We start from the raw sequence: 20,534 nt of genomic DNA, 5'->3' as shown, positions 1-20,534 counted from the left end.
TTCCGCTGCATATGCCAACCTGATCTCATGACGAAAACCTACCTGTGGAAACGTTTTCGCAAGATGCGAAATACGTATAGCCATATGTGTTTCGCAACATATTCGATGTAAAATGTCCACTGAGTGGTGCTAAAAGAGTGTTTGTTTTTTCCTGGACCACATGAATGTAAATGGTACATTTTATGTGACATTGGTTTTGTACGTGTTACTGCAGTTCTGACTAGAAATGTCCATTGAATGGCGCTATAACTCTATGCCGTTAGAGTTTGCATGCCGTTTTAGCTTGTTTTTCGATCTTGCATCTTTCAGTTCTTTCATCCTGAGTCATGTTTTTCATGGGATTCGTACCCAAGGATTCCGCATCCTAAATCCAATTCCATGCCGGCTGAGCTACCGAGCAAAGTTGTTACAGCTGAAAAGTGAAACATATGGATCTGTATTTATAACTGTGCATGAAAACGATTACACGTGCTTGTTGTTTTACTGCCTCAAGTGTTCATTTCTGTTGGAAACTGCAGTGATATGTATTTCGTGTCTTGCGGAAAAGTTCTTACAGGCTCGTTCTCATCATGAGATCAGGTAGTATATGCCAAAACAGATCTAGACAGGTGGAACTGGGGGAGGTGGAGGGTTTCAGTGGCAAGACTAAAGCTCATTGACTTGCTTGCTGTCAGCTTGTGCTCTATAGTAAATTGTGACTACAAGTCAAGTTTCTTGACTGAACTAGATATGTTTACTCACCCTTATAACATTCAAACCTGTATGACTTTCTTTCCTCTGAAGAAAGAAGACATTTGAGGAGCGTTTCTATTTTTTTTTACGCATGCATGGATTTTCAGTAAAACAAGTCAATTTTTTTTCTCAATTATTTGTTCCACAGAGTAAAGACATGAGATGATGGTGATGGTGAATCATTGCTTTAAAGAAACACTGGATGGTCCAAATCAACTCCAAGCAATGATCTCAAACCCTGTTCGTCCTTTAAGCAGAAATAATACTAGACCTTGCAGCTAAACTATTAAAGTGTTATCATGCCAATCCTCTCACAATGAACCGTCAGTACTCAGTAAAACGTATCTGGTAGAAACGGCCTTCTCATTGACTAACACAGAGAACAAGTTGATCTTTCTGTCCCTCGACTACAAATGTTTTGCCAGATTAACCCAAAAATTCTACAGGCAGGACTGAATGGACATTGGCGGTGTAGACGATCGGGTAAAATTTGCAGACAGGTCTGTTTCCATGCAAACTCTCAATGAGCAATCACTACTGAGACAGAATGGCATCATGGTTGGCATGTCAGAGCAGACTGGAGCTGGAAATATACCTTCATCCTTCCGTTCATTTGTTCTTTTGATCATCCATCTATCAGATGCGTGAAGAGAAGTGACAAATGGAATCTGGGCAAGATGTCATGACTTTTTGGCTACGGAACCACGCAGACGAGAATGGAAAAGATGTCAACGCCAATCTGTGGTGACTGAGCGTGGCACATACTGCTTCTAAGTCATCGAGAAACATCCCAGCATGTAGAACAAAGAAAAGCGGTTGTAGCTCAACAAGATAACCTGCTAAAATGAGCGAACTTTAAAAAATAACAGACAACAAATTTGTCACACTTTGAAATTGAATGAGTCTGCGCTGCTTTCTCAAACCCATGATTATAATCTCTGCCTGCTTTTACTGGTTTATAAAATATCAGTCACATCTTTCACAGCCTTTCAAATAAAGGACAGGAAAATTTGTTCTGCCCAAAGCAGACAGACATCATCAGTTCTTGGTGTCTCATTTTTACTCTGGGCGTCCAATGTGCGCTTTAAAAAAAATGAACGTTGTTCTTTAATAATGTCACTGAAGGCCTGTGAATGATGTTAAAATGAAGTTGGCATGAGTGTCGTCTCTGCTCTGCCAGCTCTATCCCCAGGATCTGCTAGCTCTCCAGGATGGCAGTCTTCTCCTCAATTCAACATCCACTCGGTTTCTCCATCTCGCTCTCTTTCTTTCGAGCGTCTGTCTCTTCTGGTCACTCTCTAGATAAATCCATCTTAAACCGTCTGAGTTTGTCTTTTGGTTAGTTTCCATTTTTCTGACTGTTTCCTGAGATCATTTCTGTTCTGTTTCTCTCTTCAGCTCGTCTCTGACGTTCACCGTTTTTTTAAACCTAATGTCATGGTTCTTGTTTTCCCATTGCCTTCCCAGATCATACTTTTGGTTGAGGTTTCATTGACTGTAATGGTCGTCTTAAAAACAGCAGTCCTATTACTGACTCCGTTCTTCCATTCTCTCCATTCCATTCACGTTTATCAGTAATCGCTGTGCTATAAATATCCACGATATCCTCCGTTTCTGGGTCGGGGTGGTTGGAAGCGGCATGAGGAATGAAGAATGATAGTGATTCTTCACACAACATTTTCTCGTATTATTTCAAAACTCTCTGTGATGAAAAAACACAACTGTCTGGACACTGTTGGACTTCCTTTCCTCAGCCTTTGAATCGCAGCACATTAATCTGTGATGGATCAAACTGTGTCGAGGGTGCTGACATGTTCTGGGCTGTGGATTTGACTGGCGAGCTGAAAGAACAATCAAACAGTGGCAATACTGTAAGGGGGTAAACAGGGTGAGCGAGAGAAAAACGACCGTAAAGCTTATTTCGGCCTCATGGACACAAGGCCACTCATAAACACTAAAGCTCATCTTGAGACAGACCTAGTTTCATATTTTTAGGATTTCTGTAGGTCTGTACAGCAGATGACAAAAAATTGACAGTCCAGCCACAGCCAAAATAAAGCAGCTTCCACCAATGGCACGTACAGCCTCAGCATCTGTGTGCGAAATGTGTTAATCTTCCCATCATTTTGTATTTACCAGTCAGAATAAATAGAAATCACCACAACACACACTCTTACCAGCCAAAAAACAGAACAGTCTGTACCAGAGTCACAAAAATGACACAAATGCCCCAGATGTTTTAAATGGGGTGTAAAATTGCTCCTGTAGTGAATTATCTTTCGTTTTATTGTATTGCGTAATTACATTTAATAATATGCCATTTTAGGCCTCTGTAGATAGGTTTAGTGCTTTCACAGACACTGTAGCTGTCAGATTATTTTTGTATTCATAGTCTCAAATATAATGTTGCATGTGTAGCTATTTTTAGGTGTAGGTTTTTTTTTTTATTAAAAGCTGAGAAAAAAACAGAATGTAAAGAAAATCACACCGCTGCTCTGACAGTAGACAGTACAGAGCTCCATTTAATCTAACATAGGAACATGACAGTTATTGTGTAATGATACCTTGTGCATTCTTTTACAGCATTTCTATATTTGACAGTAAACTGATTTCATAATTAATAATTATAATTAACAATTAACTGCTTACATTGATAATTCCTTTCAGTAAATAACATAATGGATGACATACTATGTGATTTCTAGGGGGCAAATATTAAAACTTTAAATATACATGAAAATTAATATATATGACTATTCGGCTGCACTTTATTTTATGGTATGTGGACTTACAATGTACTTACCTAAGAAAGTAATGTGCAATATAAGGTAACTACGTGGCTTAAGGTTAGATTTAAAGAAGTTCACTTCCAGAACAAAAATTTATAGATAATTTACTCAACCTCTTATCATTCAAGATGTTCATGTCTTTCTTTCTTCAGTCGTAAAGAAATTATGTTTTTTGACGAAAAACATTTCAGGAATGTTCTCCATATATTGAACTTCTATGGTGCATGTAAGTTTTGAAACTTCAAAAATGCAGTTTAAATGCAGCTTCAAAGGGCTTTAAATGATCCCAGCCAAGGAAGAAGGGTCTTATCTAGCGAGATGATAAATTATTATTATTTTTTTAATTACAATTTATATACTTTTTAACCTCAAATGCTCGTCTTGTCTAGCTCTGCATGAACTCAGGTTCATGACAGTTATAGGGTAGGTCATAAAACTCCACATTTTCTCCTCCAACTTCAAAATCGTCCTACATCGCTTTTTACCCTTTTTTTTTGTAAAGGGTGTTTGATCTTCTTTGCACTTTGACTTTGTAAACACTTGGTCAGTAGTTGGAGGAGAAAATGAGATGGATGTTTTGACCCGGATTACACAGACTACGAATGCACATCGCAGAGCTAGACAAGATGAGCATTTAAGGTTGAGGTTTTTAGAAAATAACTGATTGTTTTGCTAGATAAGACCCTTCTTCCTCATCTGGGATAGATTAGAATCCTTTGAAGCTGCATTTAAACTGCATTTTGGAAGTTCAAACATAGAAGTCCACTATATTCATATACATTCCTGAAATGTTTTCCTCAAGAAACATAATTTCCTTACAACTGAAGAAAGAAAAACATAAACATCTTGGCTGATAAGGGGGTGAGTAAATTCTGTAATTTTTTGTTCTGCAAGTGAACTTCTCCTTTAAGTGTAGGTTCATGGTTATTACCTAGTTATTACCCAGTTATTAAGTTGGCTTGAAAAATCTGTTTTTCTAATAGACTCTATTGCCTTCAAACCATTGAAACTAATCTTTAAAACTATTTTAAACTTCGGACTACATCAGACTGAAAACTTTAAAACTTGTTCTAACTTTCTGGTCTGGCTTTCTCAAGCCAACTTAAAGTTCGTTTTCAAACTTTACTCATCTAGTTGTTATTATTACATAGTACACAGTATGTACATGTGGAACAGTGGAACAGGTAAAATAGTGCTGTTGTTTATTCCGTGGAACAAAAAAAGATTTTGAGAAATGTTTGAATTGATTATTGTTGATACAATTGACCCTTCACAGGGTGTTTGATTGACAGGTGATCTGACCAATCATAACGCAGAATATGCCATTTTGTCTAACAAACCAGACAGGAGAGTCGATTACTGTTGGTGGACTTGAACTTTAACAATGATGTGTACTGACGTCTTAACGTGTTTGAAACAAGATACCTTCTGAAGTTCATTCATGTTTGTTTTGTCCCGTGACTAGTAAAGAGGAAAAGATGATCAATTCACGTTCCGCTTATACTGAGGTGCTACAGCGACACATTAAAGAGCCACAAAGCGGTATTTATAGTTTGAATTCTTTCCAAAATGCCAAAATTTTAAAGCTGAGACTGTTTCATACTAAAAAGTAGCCTGATCTGTCTTGTCTGTCAGCACATTGTCGGTTTTCTTTGCTGCACAATGTATTTTTTACTGTGTGAGAGAAAAATTATTTGATTAAATATGTGTGAGAACTTAACAGTAAGGTGGACGGGTCATTGTTAAGAGTTAATTGAATGGTAATTAAAACCATATTTCAAAAAAAAAAGCAAAACTACTGGCTATAACTACTTCAAATTATCTGCAGATGGAAAAGTGATGCATGTTTGAAATTCCATTATGTTGAGTAAATGATGACAGGATTTTTAGTTGAACATTAAAGTTCATTTTTGCCACTGGTCTGATCATGATCAAGGAAATAAAAACAGTGTAAGCATGTATATTTTCTATATCATTTAGAGGAATCCATTTTTGACCATTAACAAGACTCAGAGGTCATCCGTTGGCTTCCTGTTCTGGATACGGACGAGTGGATCTGCTATTTGCTAATGGTTAGACGAATGATTCTGATCTCTTACCCTATCAGTACCTATAAAAGTCCCACAAACAGACTTCAAACACGCTAGCTAGAAGACATAGCACGCCACTGAGGTATTACAAGACAATATCTGCTCTCTGACGTATGTCAGAGAGACAGAAGGCCAAAGAGAGGGAGAGAGAGAGGGGCTCATGCTGAAAGCATTTGCCTAAAGTGCTATCAGACGTAGATAAGGCTCCATCTAGAACGCATCACAAACCTTTTTCAGCTTCAATAAAATTCAGTTTCGCTTCAGCTTTAGTGTCATTCCAAAATGGAAAAAACGATTAGCAGCAAGAAACTTTGGACTTATTGCAAATGATTTTGCAGAATGGAAAAGCTTGTTTAGATCTCATGTTACAAGTTTGTATGTTTCTTTGCAAGCTAATTCTACCCAGAGTTGAATATAGAATTGCTTTTGACCGCAACCTCAGGGGGAAAAAAAAAACAACTGATTGAGTGTAATATAACAATGTTTGAAAGTGTTTTCTGAACTAAATAATGATTGCAGGCTTGATCCAAAAATACGTAGTGAAATGAATTGCTGTGATGTTCCTTCTGGTTTGCTCACACGCACATTCTCTCTTTGATTCTCTGATTTTTTCATCTGTTGATCTATTCTTGTGAAACTGCCTATTTTTGTTTTCCCCCTTCCCAAAAAAACTTTACTTTCCAAGTTAGACAAATATGCACAGTCCCCGCCGTACTATTTCTGACACTCAGATTGTCAGAGTCTTTCAGTGTGAAGCCATTAGCTTCTCCACACTCGTCTAATAGCCTCCCATTCATTCACTGTTTCTTTCCTCTATCTATTCTCACATGTAAGCAGCCAGAGCAGTGTGTGTCTGTTTACACCTCTCCTCCACACAAGTCACCACAATCCACACACACGCTTACTTTTCAAGTGTGCCTCGGACTATTTGCAATTCATCACGATATATTGCTCTTGAGCTTCAGAACGGTTTATACACAGCACTGTGCCGAGAGACTGAGAATTCAGTTTTTGGAATACGCTTCGAAATGAATCATTTTCAAGTTACAAATGGCTCCAAAAAGTAAATTATAAAAGATGGACGAAAACTTATCTAACAGTGTCTGGATATGTAGAGAATGTTGTAATAAAATAAGACATTTATTCATGCTACTAGGTGGATGCTTACTTGCTCTCCAAGATCTACTGATACTGCTAATAAATAAAATACTAATTTAAATAAAAAATAATGTATGATGACTTTATAAAAGCCATGAAAATACTATTGCAAAATGGTAGTGGTTCCCTTAGTATAATGAATGCAATCACAGAAAGACACTTGTCTAAGTCTTTGTATTTATCTGTATCTCTCATTATTACAAGAGGAGTTGTAAATGTTCTCATCCCATGTGTCTTTTATTCACTATTTTCACTTTCTTTCAAAAGACTTCAGCTTTCATTTTCCAATTTCTAGCTCGTCTTTCATCTCCCTTTCTTCCTTTCCTATTCCCCTCCTTCATCTCTCTTTTCTCCACCTTTCACTTCTCTCAACGTTCTCTTTTCTCTCCCTCTGGTGATGGATGATGAGACCCCATCCTGACCACTGTAACCTAGAGTCTGAAGTAAATCTTGGCCTCAGCCTTTTCTTTCTTCAGGATTGTACGGTCGTCCCTCCCTTTTTTTGTGAGGGATGGAGTGGGAGAATGGAGAAAACCTCTCCAAGAAAAGGAAATCTTGGTGTTTGGGTAGTTGATATGTCCTGTGATGTGACATGGTCCATGTAAGTCTGTTTTAAACAGCATTTTGCCAATTATTTTATAATAATTATTTATGCAGGTCTTATGACCTCATATTAATTATTAAATTATCCATCCATTCTCCAAACCACATATGTATATATGGGATCAGTAAGATTCTTATAGTTTTTTTTATAAGTCTTTAAGGCTGCATTTATTTAATCAAAACTACTGTTAAAACAATTTAAAAACTGTTGTAATATATTTCTTTCATCTTTTTTGTTTCATTATTATCAATGCTGAAAACAGTTGTGCTGCTTAATAATTTTGTGGAAAACTGTTTATTTACACTGCTGTTCAAAAGGGATCAGTAAGATTTTTAATGTTTTTTTTTTTTTAAATAGACTTTTCTGCTCATCAAGGTTGCGTTTATTTGATTAAAAATTCAGAAAAAACAGTAATATTGTGAAATATTATAGCAATTTAAAATTGTGGTTTTATAGTTTAGTATACTTTAAAATAGAATTTATTCCTGTGATGCAAAACAAACTTTTTTAGCATCATTACTCTAGTTTTCAGTGTCACATGATCCTTCAGAAATCATTCTAATATGCTGATTTATCATCAATGTTGGAAACAGTTGTGCTGCTTATTTTTTATTATTTTTTTTTATTGGAATCTTTGATACTTTTTTCAAGATTCTTTAGTGAATAAAATGTTAAAAAGAACAGCATTTTTTTAAAAAACAAACAATTTTTTGAGTTTTAAAAAAAAACAAAAAAAAAAACAAACAGTAAATTGATACTTTTATTCAGCGAGGATGTGTTAAATTAATAGAAAGTGATAGTAAAGACTTTTTATTCATCAAAGAATCCTGAAAAAATTATTACAGGTTCCAAAAAAATATTAAGCAGCACAACACTGATAATAAATCAGCATTTTAGAATTATTTCTGAAGGACTGCGTGACACTGAAGACTGAAATAATGGCTGATAAAAATTAAGCTTTGCATGACATAAATATATTATATTTTAAGCTATATATTAAAATAGAAAACTGTTATTTTTAATTGCAATAATATTTCATAATAATACTGTTTTTTCTGTATTTTTAATCAAATAAATGAAACTTTGATGCACATAAGAGACTTCTTTAAAAACATTAAAAATCATACTGATCCCAAACTTTTAAACGGCAGTGTATATATATATATATATATATATATATATATTCTAAAAACTATATACTCTACCTCAACTACACATATTGACATTTGTGTACTGTGTTGTATGAGAATGTGTTGTTTATATACTTCACTCTCAGAAAAAAATGTACAAAATCTGTAACTGGGACGGTACCTTCTGTTCTTAAGTGACAGCTTTTGTAACTTTCTTTCCTGCGCGAGTACTACAACATCATAAAATCTAACGGCGAAGCTTAATATTACAGTATTGACGTTCAAGATGAAATAGAGATGTTTTCATAAGTGTTTTCTGTGATATGAGATGTGCGCAGCAGAGCTGGATCAGTCATTGTCCTGCTGCTCTGTGGTCAGTGAGTAGTCAAGTACCGTAAATCAGGCAGTTCAGCATGTACTCTTTAAATGCCATATCCCTGCCAGGCTGTTTCTCTAAATTACACATCCCTCCCCCGGCACTGTATGTCATTGTCAAACAACGCTAAAACACGTTAGCCAAAGCCTGTCGAGCTTTGAGAGAAAGAGAGACTTTCAAGCTTTTTAATGGCATCAGACTCTCAATGTTTTTATGTACTGTATGCGGCTGGATGTGTAGTACAACTGTGCAAAAACAGCAGTAAAAGTGTGCTGCGTATTTCCAGCTGTACACACAGAGGGCTGTCAATCATCTGATGAACAGCAGGTCCTGCACATTAATAATACCTGAATTTATACGCTTTCACTCTGTTGCATGTTTAGGCTTGGATGGATTGCCCACCTGCCTCTGATCACGGCCCGAAATCAGCTCTAATGTTTCTGAGTTGGCGACATTGTACTTTTCTTGGACAATGACTTTTGAGACATTTTCTTTTGGTGGCTTCAGTCCAATGAGTCTGCAGGACTCTTATGAGTGACTGGCACCTATGAGCCCCGGTGGCCTTGTCAAGTTTCTCTGTTTTCATTTAACATATTTCTAGCTCCTGCCTCTGTTTAATGTCCACTGACCTTGAAAAAGAAGGTCTTTTCATGTCGTAAAACACAGGTGACATTCTTGGTTCTGTGAGGAAATACGTCCCACAGAGCACAGCTAACACATTAAAGCACAGCAAAATGATTGATTGGAAAAAGAGAGCCTTTTTTTCTGGGCTTTTTTACATTACTACATCACAAACACATAAAATAAAAATACTAATTTCTTGGTTTTAATATTGATATTGATTCTTAAATCCCAGGAAATGATTAGTCTAACCTGTTTTCAGTTAATGAATGGAACAATGCAGTGCACCTCCCATCCAATAAATCGCAATAAGCTTTGTGCTTTGTTACTTTTGATATGAAACAAAGTCTCAGATTTCAAATTCTGTCTATTTTATTACAGTACTGAAACAATAAATGCTGTTTTGGTGCTGTTTAATGTGAGTGACAGATCGCTGTAGCGCCTCCATTCAAGAGAAGTGCCAGCACAAAGCACACGTGAACTATTTGTTTCCTCTGCTTTAATTCCAGTTACATACGAAATGAACATCCTAATGTATGTTAAAGGAGAAGTTCACTTCCAGAACAAAAATTCATGTCTTTCTGTCTTCAGTCGTAAAGAAATTGTGTTTTTTGAGGAAAACATTTCAGGATTTCGCTCCATATAGTGGACTTCTATGGTGCCGCCGAATTTGAACTTTCAAAATGCAGTTTAAATGCAGCTTCAAAGGGCTCTAAACCTATCCCAGCCGAGGAAGAAGGGTCTTATCTAGTGAAACGATCAGTTGTTTTCTAAAAAAAATTACAATTTATATACTTTTTAACCTCAAATGCTTGTTTTGTCTAGCTCTTGTGAACTCTGTGTGAACTCATGACAGTTAGGGTCGGTCGAAAAACTCTCATCTTATTTTCTTTTCCAACTTCAAAATCATCCTACGTCGCTGTTTTACCTTTTTTTTGGAAAGGGCATTTGATTTTCTTTGCATGTTCACTTTGTAAACACTGGGTCGGTACTTCTGCAGCATTGTACGATGATTTTGAAGTTGGAGGAAACAATGAGATGGGAGTTTTTTTCGAGGTTAAAAAGTATATAAATTGTCAATTTTTATAGAAAATTATTGACCATTTCGCTAGATAAGACCCTTCTTCCTCAGCTAGGATCATTTAGAGCCCTTTGAAGCTGCATTTAAACTGCATTTTGGAAGTTCAAACTTGGGGGAACCATAGAAGTCCACTATAAGGAGAAAAATCCTAAAATGTTTTCCTCAAAAAACATAATTTCTTTACGACTGAAGAAGGAAAGACATGAACATCTTGGATGACAAGGGGGTGAGTAAATTATCTGTAATTTTTTTGTTCTGAAAGTGAACTTTTCCTTTAAAAGAAAAAGTACAGTGAAAACTACATCCATATCCTGTTTCATATAATCGCTCAATCATATAACGTCACATTTACCTCAGAAAAACATATTCGGTGACCATAAATTTGTTAGTCAACTAGAAAAATGACCTCTAGAGAGGAGCATTTTGCTAAATATATGCAGCATATAACATACGTATTATAGTTTTTACAACGTTTAATTTTATGTTTGAATAACTCCGGCAAGTTTTTATGATAGCCACCATTTAAATGTTTATATTTAAAAAAAAAAATGAATTGGAGTAGAAATATAATTATGTAATTGTAACTTTATTATAATAAAACCTTCATTAAGTGTAATTTAAGCATTTATATACAAATGAGTTCATTTTAACCTTCAAAATTATAGTAATGTAGTACCAGCTGACTCTCATGTATATTTTACAGTATTAGTTGAGAGATTTTTTTCATCCTTGAGAAAATCTAGCATGCACTGTACCTGATATATATCCAAAATAATCAATACTGAATCAAATTGAATTGTGAAATTTTGTTACAAAACCCAGACCATATAAAATAATTTGTTACACGGCTGCCTTAACATTTTAAGTTCAGTCAACTCAAAAAAGTTTAGTCAACTTGAGATGTTAAGTTGTACTAAGTGACAACTTAGATATTTGAGTTCATTCAACTTAAAATTTAGGCAGCTGGGTAAGTTTAACAAACCAAATCGTTTGTTTAGTCAACTCAAATATTTAATATAATATAACATTTCAAGTTGACTAAACTTATTTGAGTTGACTGAACTTAACATTTTAAATCTGCAGGGTAACAGATTATTTTAAGTTGACTCAACAATTTTTTATTTTTTTTTACAATGTAATAAGAAATTTTTTCTTTATATTTTAGATTAATAAAGGACAATTCTTAACAATGAACTTTTAACATAAAAGTCATTTAAAGTCTTTACTGTCAATTTTGAATAATTGAATGCATCCTTTTTGAATAAACTGAACTCTAAATGTTTTGAATGGGTTTAAGAGGCAGCAGTAGCAAAAACCCTCATGGCCAGATTTGAGTACTGAGATATATATCACTTTCATCAATTCATTTCAGTTCACTGACGCATAATATAATATATTCATAAACACCTCAGATGACACATTAGTTTCAATAACTGGATCACAAGGATCCTGTTGAAAGCAAAATGAGGACACGTCGCTCTAGAATAAATGGTGCAGCAGCCAGTTTATGTCCCATGTGATGCACTTTCTATGCGGCTTATGAGATTCCTGCACAGATGCAACCTGTGAAAATACATCTAAAGCGTTAGACAAAGTTCTGAGAAATATTTTCCTGCACGCTCTCACTTTACTGCGAGCTCCAATCCGCTCTGACAGCGCGGCATAGTGATCTATATCGTACAAGACGGCCCTAAACTCAGTACCACGCACGCAGGGAAAACACTGAGCGAGATTCCTACCATTAAATATCCCATTAAAGTGCAATTTGACATAAAATCCCTGGCATGTGCCCTGGAATTCTCTCACTTCTTGTTTTCAGTGAAACTCCCATCAGAGTTCCCGTTGCGTTTTATTTTGTATTTTTCTTACACAATGGCCTCTTTAGTTTTCCATCAGAGGTTTTGCTGGCCTGACGGCTCCTTTGCCACGTCTGATTCAAGTGAGGAGTGATGGAAAGGAGGAGAGAGCTCCTTTAGATCCAATTTGTTCCATTAAGCTACATTTAACCGACGGATTCTGAGATGCCACTATGGTTAAAAGAGGCTAAAACATTAGCGTCTTGGCTAACACAGCGCAGAGACAGACAGACAGCTGTTTTAAAAAAGAAAACATAGACTAGATCTAAAATTTCAACCTCATAGTCTGAAACTGGAGGAATATTTGTATGAAGATACTCTGGAATGTAGAAAGAAGGAAAATGGAAGGAAAGAGAATAGCGGGGGGAAAAAGAGAGAGCGAAATCTTAGGAGGAAACGATACAGACCAGCAACGAGATTGAATGACAAATTCAATATCAATTTAATTCAGAGTTTATTGCTGTATTTCATTCTGATTGAACCCTTATTTGCTGTTGCGCAAATGCTGCTGCGTGTGATCTTGTGTTAAACCTTTTGCCTGGCGATTTTTCTCATCTGACAAACAGATATTTCAGCCATCAGAATCCTTAGCCAGGAAATAGTAGTTACCATGAAAGGCGAGAAACAACGCGTAACTCATAAATATTCTATAAGAGTATAACAGCTATTTGGAACAACTGATTCAAGCTGAAATAAGCAACAAAATACACCAAATCTCAGCAGGTGTCTACATAAGTAGCCTTGCGTCACATATAGGGTTTAAACGTTAGTCCAGAAGGTAGTTAGCAACAGCTTTTGGGTTTGAAGAGAATTCCAGCGTTCTGTTCCTCAGCCCTGAGATAATGCAAACCATGTTTGTCAGTAAGAAATGGCAAACTGAAATGAGAAACAAAGTAAAACAAAGCCTGCACGGCGAGATCCCAGAGGCTTGATGTGAACAACAATATGTAAGCGAAGAAGCAAACAATGTTATCAGTTATGAATCCTGTCAGGACAAAGACGCAGTGTTCTGACCTGAAGAAACTCTTTCTCGAGAGAAGGAGAGAGCAAAACACATGCGCTCGAAGGCCGCGGTCGCAGACGCAGTATCTCTCATAAATTCCTACAAATGATCAATAGAGGCTGACATTCTTCCAGATGATGATGAACAGAGCTTAAATAATTGCCAGAACTCTCCTGAAACATATTTGTCATTTTGGAATGTCGAAAAGATTTGCGATAACATCACAAACACCTGGAGGACTTAAACAGCACATGGGAGCAAACACAGCTGACTGTGAGCACTGCAGACGCTTCCTATCGAGAGACTCCGAACCAACGCTGACCTTAAACAGACGAGTTAGAGAGTCCTAAACTTTGGCAGAGCTTGCCTTTTTCGGTAAACGAGACATCCTGGGATAGGTGAAAGCTTTAGAAAGTGGATAAAGCCATTATCAAGCAGCTGCAGAGAAGAAACTGGTCGAAAATTGCACAGAATAGTTCATTACTTACTTTTTAAACCAAAGCTAATATAATACAACCACACTACCGTTTAAAAGTTTTAACACTTTATAATAATGTTTCATTAGTTACTACTTAAGTTACCATTAAGTATGACAATACTTCTACAGCATGTATTAATCTAAGTATATTAACTTCAATATTTACTAATTAAATTCAAGTTGTTTGTTAACATTAGTTAACACACTGTGAACTAACACTGAATTAACAATGAACAACTATGTTAACAAAGATGAATAAATACTGTAATATAACTGCTCATTGTTTGTTAATGTTAGTTAGCAAATGACACCTTATTGTAAAGTGTCACCTTTAAGTCTTTAATACTCACCAAGGCTGCATTTATTTAATCAAAACTTAATTTTTAGCAGCTGTTCATCCAGTCTTTAGTCACATGATCCTTTAGAAATATATATATATATATATTTTTTTTTTTTTTTTCAAAATTTTTTGTTTCATTATTGTCAATGTTGAAAACAGTTGTGCTGCTTAATAATTTTGTGGAAAACCGTGGTTTATTTACACTGCTGTTCAAAAGGGATCAGTAAGATTTTTTAATGTTTTTAAATAGTCTTTTCTGCTCATTAAGGCTACGTTTATTTGTTTAAAAATACAGAAAAATCTGTAATATTGTGAAATATTATTGCAATTTAAAATAGTGGTTTTCTATTTGAATATACTTTAAAATAGAATTTATTCCTGTGATGCAAAGCTGAATTATCAGCATTTTGACTCCAGTCTTCAATGTCACATGATCCTTCAAAAATCATTTTAATATGCTGATTTATTATTGGAAACAGTTACACTGCTTAATTTTTTTTTTTTTTTTTTTTTTTTTTTTTTTTGGAACCTGTGATGCTTTTTTTCAGGAATTTTTGATAAATAAAAAGTCAAAAGGAACAGCGCTTAAAATATAAATATTTTGTAGCAATATACACCGTTCAAAGTTTGGGGTCAGTACATTTTTCTTTCTTTCTTTCTTTGAAAGAAATGAATACTTTAATTTAGCAAGGATGTATTAAAATTGATAAGTGATAGTAAAGACTTACATTGTTAGAAAATATTTCTATTTTGAATAAATGCTGTTCTTTTGAACTTTTTATTCATCAAAGAATCCTCAAAAAAGTAGCTTAGGTTTCCAAAAAATTAAGAAGCACAACTGTTTGCAACATTGATAATAAATCAGCATATTAGAATGATTTCTGAAGGATCGAGTGACACTGAGGACTGGAGTAATGAAATAAATTATATTTTAAAGTATATTAAAATAGAAAACACATTTTAAATTGCAGTAATATTTCATATGACTTTTTTTTTTGTATTTTTGATCAAATAAATGGAACTTTGATAAGCATTACTGATTCCAAACCTTTGAACGGCAGTGTATTTATTTATTTAATTCATTATTTTCAGGATTTTTTCCATAAATAAAAAGTTCAAAACCAGTATTTATTTCAAACTGTTTTTTAACAATGTACTGCCAGTTTCAATTAACTTAATGTCTTCTTGGTGAATAACAATGAATTACTTACATTAATATATATATTAATGATCCTAACTATATAGTATATAGTGTGTGTGTATATATATATATATATATAAAGTTCCTAACTTTCTAGCACCTATTATCTGTGTCAGACTACCATGAGGTGAAACGTGGTTATGTTTCAGATGCACAACTGGAGAGGCTTCAAGAGCAAATTCTTTAGGTCAGAGTTTGGCTCGCTTCAAAAATGACAGAAAGTCAGAAAATTGTTTCACACACACGTACACACACTTCGTTCTCTGACATCTTTAACCCTAAAGCTGATATACACTTCCACACCAGCACACAAACAACACACTCTCTTTCCCTCACGGACACTTTCTCTTTTGATTAAAGACTTCTTGTTTCTTAGCAGTGGATGTTGGACATGAACTCAAAACTGTGTTGAGAGAAAAAATGTGTTATGTTGAAAAGATAAGGAGAGAATGAAGATTGAAAAGATAGAAAAATTGTCACACTGACTAAAGAAGCACTGATAGTTAATGGGCTGAAGACTAAACCAGGATGAACTGCGGTTGCCGTACAGTATGTTCTGTTTCATTGCGAGTTCAGATCTGACCTTAAACGTTTTATCAAAAGTACAAAGCTTAATATAAAAGCATGCGTTCTTTGAACTATTGAACTGCAATATTTTTAACTTAGTAGTATTTTCATACTATTAAAAACATATTTCAGAATATTTACAAATGTCAAGTTGAAATGATTTATGCCACTATGTGTATGTGAGAGAGAACAGAGAAAACATATGACCTCTCTGTGACTCTCCTTGTTGTAGAACGAGAAGCCAAAATCATGCATAGACCAAAACACAGCTGATACTGGGAAACAGCTTCAAGATGCCCTCTTCCTCGCAAGAAGCGAGAGAGAGAGAGACACAGACAAGGAAAGAATGCAAGACTGGCAGCAGCTCACCAGTTCTGTAGATAAAGTTGGCTTCTGCTTCTGAAGAAGACGGTGACAGCAGGTCTTCATCATACTCATTAGAGCTGAAAGAGCCTGAGTGGTTCCTCCTCCGTGCGTCCATTACCCCGTTGGCCACCATTACGTGACGGAGCGAGTCGTTAAGGTAGCGGTGCAACAGGCTGCTCTTGTATTTGGGTGGTGACACATAGTCATCAGACAACGAGGCGTCTGCAGCGGCTCGGAGACCCGCGCTCACAGCGCCGCCTTCCTTCTTGATGACGCTCTGGTACATCGGCTTACTGAACTCCCCGACCTGGGCCCGTGCTGCTGGGTCACCATCTGGATGTGATGCGGGATACATGCAAATATGTCAATACGCACTCGAGAAGACATTTGCAAAAGAAAAAGAGCTCAACTGTAATATATGTCAATATTTTGATCTGCTGCCCTTTACGCCTTCTCAGCAGGGAGAGACACGGTCACGTTTTCATTTAATCACCCTTCTCTTCTGCGTGACCCCTCCAGCACATTGAAAACTCTTGAATGGATTACACTCCTCGAAAACAAGGGCCTCCCAACTGCAAGTGAGTGTGTCAGATCAAATTTGGTGCTGAGAGACTGACTACAGGGGATGAAGCAGAAAAGAGCTCAATCTTGGAGCCTTGTATGGCATGATTTGAGAACTAAACTAAACTAAACTAAAATAAAAAAAAAAGTTCAAAATTTCAAGGTTCAGATATATTTAGAAAACATAAAATACAAAAATGCAAAATATGAAATATTAACATTTTTAAAATATGCATGTGGTAATATAAAATAAAAATAAAAAAATAAATTAAAAAAGATCAAAATTTCAAGATTCAGATATATTTACAGAAGATAAAATACAAAATGTATGCAAAATATTAAATATTAAAAATATACATGTGATAATGAAATAAACAATGTTTAGATTCAGATATAATTACAGAAAATAAAATACAAAAATATATGCAAAATATTAAAAATCTTTAAATATTTTAAATGTACATGTGATAATAAAAAATAAAATAAGAAATGTTCAAAATTCTGATTTAGATATATTTATAGGAGATAAAATACAAAAATGTATGCAAAATATGAAATATAAAAAAATCTATAAATATTTAAAATATACGTGATAACAAAATTAAAAAAAATAAAATAAAACCAAATAAAAAAAAAATTAGAAATGTTCAGACTTTCAAGATTCAGATATTTTTACAGAAGATAAAATACAAAAATGTATGCAAAATATGAAATATTTAAAAATCTTAAAATATTTAAAATAAACGTGATAATAAAATAAAAAATAAAATGAAATAAGAAATGTTCAAAATTTCACGATTCAGATATATTCACAGAAGATAAAATACAAAAATTTATGCAAAATATGAAATATTAAAAATCCTTGAATATTACATGTGATAAAATAAATGTTTAGATTCAGATATAATTACAGAAAATAAAATACAAAAATATATGCAAAATAAGAAATATTAAAAATCTTTAAATATTTTAAATATACATGTGATAAAAAATAAAATAAGCAATGTTCAAAATTCAAGATTCAGATATATTTCTAGGCGATAAAATACAAAAATGTATGCAAAATATGAAATATAAAAAAAAATCTATAAATATTTAAAATATACATGTGATAAAATGTAAAAAATAATAATAATAAAACCAAAAAAAAAAAAAAAGAAATGTTCAAAATTCAAGATTCAGATATATTTATAGGAGATAAAATACAAACATGTATGCAAAATATGAAATATAAAAAATCTATAAATATATTTAAAATATACATGTGATAATAAAATAAAAAATAAATGAAATAAAACCAAATAAAAAATAAAATAAGAAATGTTCAAAATGTCAAGACTCAGATATACTTACAGAAGATAAAATACAAAAATGTATGCAAAATATAAAATATTAAAAAATCTTTAAATATTTAAAATATACATGTAATAATAAAATAAAAAAATAAAATAAGAAATGTTCAAAATTTCACGATTCAGATATATTTACAGAAGATAAAATACAAAAATGTATGCAAAATATGAAATATTAAAAATCTTTAAATATTACATGTGATAATAAAATAAAAATATAAAATGTTCAAAATTTCAAGATTCAGATATATTTACAGAAGATAAAATACAAAAATGTATGCAAAATATGAAATATTAAAAATCTTTAAATATTACATGTGATAATAAAATAAAAAATATGAAATGTTCAAAATTTCAAGATTCAGATATATTTACAGAAGATAAAATACAAAAAATGTATGCAAAATATAAAATATGAAAAATCTTTAAATATTACATGTGATAATAAAATAAAAAATACGAAATGTTCAAAAATTCAAGATTCAGATATATTTACAGAAGATAAAATACAAAAAATGTATGCAAAATATAAAATATGAAAAATCTTTAAATATTACATGATAATAAAAAAAAAAAAAAAGAAATTTATTTAAAACTTATTAAAGCAATAACTTATATAAAGAATGATTTCTTGTACACATTTTTTTGTTTGCTTGCTTGCTTTGCTGTGATACCTAGACTATTTAAAAGTTTGGTGGTTTGGTGAATCAAATAAATGCAGCCTTTGTGAGCGTAGAAGATTTCTTTTAAAATCATTTTAAAAATCTTACCACAAACTTTTGAATGGTAGTGAAAAGGAAACAAAGAGTTTTTATTAGGACCAATGTTTTGACTATATACAGTAAATTTATCTGCTCTCAAACAGTAGCAGCTTTTATTCTAGACTCAAGTGCAAATGCAACAACCGTATGATGTCCATTAATCAAGGTACAGAGTTGTCTGTTATTTTTGCCAGAATACTAAAAACCACAAGGACAAGTCAAGAGATAAATAACTTTGGTGGAACTGCAAGTGATAAATCGTCTGATTTCATTCTGCTTTTAGGTAACAAAACCAATAAAAGTATTAACTTTCTCATCAACAGGGAGAAAAAAAACAACAAAAAAAAAAAAACATCGGACATTCCAATGTCATATCTCAGCCTTGGAGAGACTGTGTTCAGTTGATCTTTCCGTTCCGTTGATTATTCTGTAGAAAACACCCAATCATTCATCTCTTATTATTTGCTCAGCCACCTGTAGTCCCATCAGTGATTCATTAAAGAACATAAATAAGAGACACTGACATGTTTTATTACCAGATGAATCGTGAGACTTTGTTTGTACATTCTTGATGGAAAACTTTTAGAAGCATTAATGCTGATTGTAATACAACAAAGGGATGGTCCAAAATATTTCCTCCACTAATGTCATAATTCCAAGCAAGTTAATACTTTTGTTGCAGAAGAAAGTTAAACCATTAATCACTTGCAGTTCCACCATGGTTATTTATCTCTTCATGTGATTTTGCCTTCAGTCAAATCTATATAAATATTGACTTAAATTCTCGTGTTCCTTTGAATCAGCGTTTTCATTTATAACTAGGCGTGTGGATTCCTTGTTGGTTTTTAAGAAGGTCAATGAGCCAAATTACTTAAAAAAAAAAAAAAAAAGAAAGAAAGAAAAAATTCAGCGTATTCTCAGTCCACATTCTAAAAGTCAACATTCTTGAACGTTAAAGGTTCTTTTTTTAGTGCGGCCTTATTGTATACTACCTTGACAACCATTCTATAATGTAGGAAACAAAGGTAAACACAGTGGAGTTCACACAAACGCAATATTTCCTAGGATACGGGGTTAGGATTGTGTGAGTGAATGCCTCCTAAGTCAGCTAGGATTTCACTGCAAGGCTCTATCTTGACTCAGATGTGTGAAGAGTGTGTCTGAAGCTCAGATCTTCTATAGCACATAATTACTGAGCTCAGACACGAGAACGACAGACCTGATGAAACGTCTGTGCAACAAAATGTTCCCTCTAAACAACCAGACATCTCATATGCATAGTAAACAACTTGTATGATGTTACACGATGTCCTACTTGTATAATCACGGCTCGTGATGTTTTGGTGAATCACACAGGTCACAAAATAGCAGTTTTTACGGTACAGGCTGCACTCTTTATATATACACTTCCAGTCAAAAGTTTTTGAACAGTAACATTTTGAATGTTTTTAAGCCTGCATTTTTTTTA

General features: G+C 33.8%; 1 protein-coding gene across 1 annotated transcript in view; it reads right to left on the bottom strand.

Annotated features, from left to right (window-relative positions):
• The window catches only part of mkxa (mohawk homeobox a), a 40,358-nt gene that overhangs the window by 10,258 nt on the left and 9,566 nt on the right, over positions 1-20,534 (bottom strand). Inside the window, exon 5 of the mRNA XM_051125063.1 lies at positions 16,396-16,725. Coding sequence (XP_050981020.1) covers positions 16,396-16,725 — 330 coding nt within the window. The remainder of the gene's footprint in view (positions 1-16,395; positions 16,726-20,534) is intronic.

This window comes from Labeo rohita, chromosome 12 (assembly GCF_022985175.1).
Source record: "Labeo rohita strain BAU-BD-2019 chromosome 12, IGBB_LRoh.1.0, whole genome shotgun sequence".
NCBI classification, from domain to species: Eukaryota; Metazoa; Chordata; class Actinopteri; order Cypriniformes; family Cyprinidae; genus Labeo; species Labeo rohita.
The sequence above is the reverse complement of the archived record's forward strand: the minus strand, read 5'-3'. Positions and strand labels throughout refer to the sequence as shown.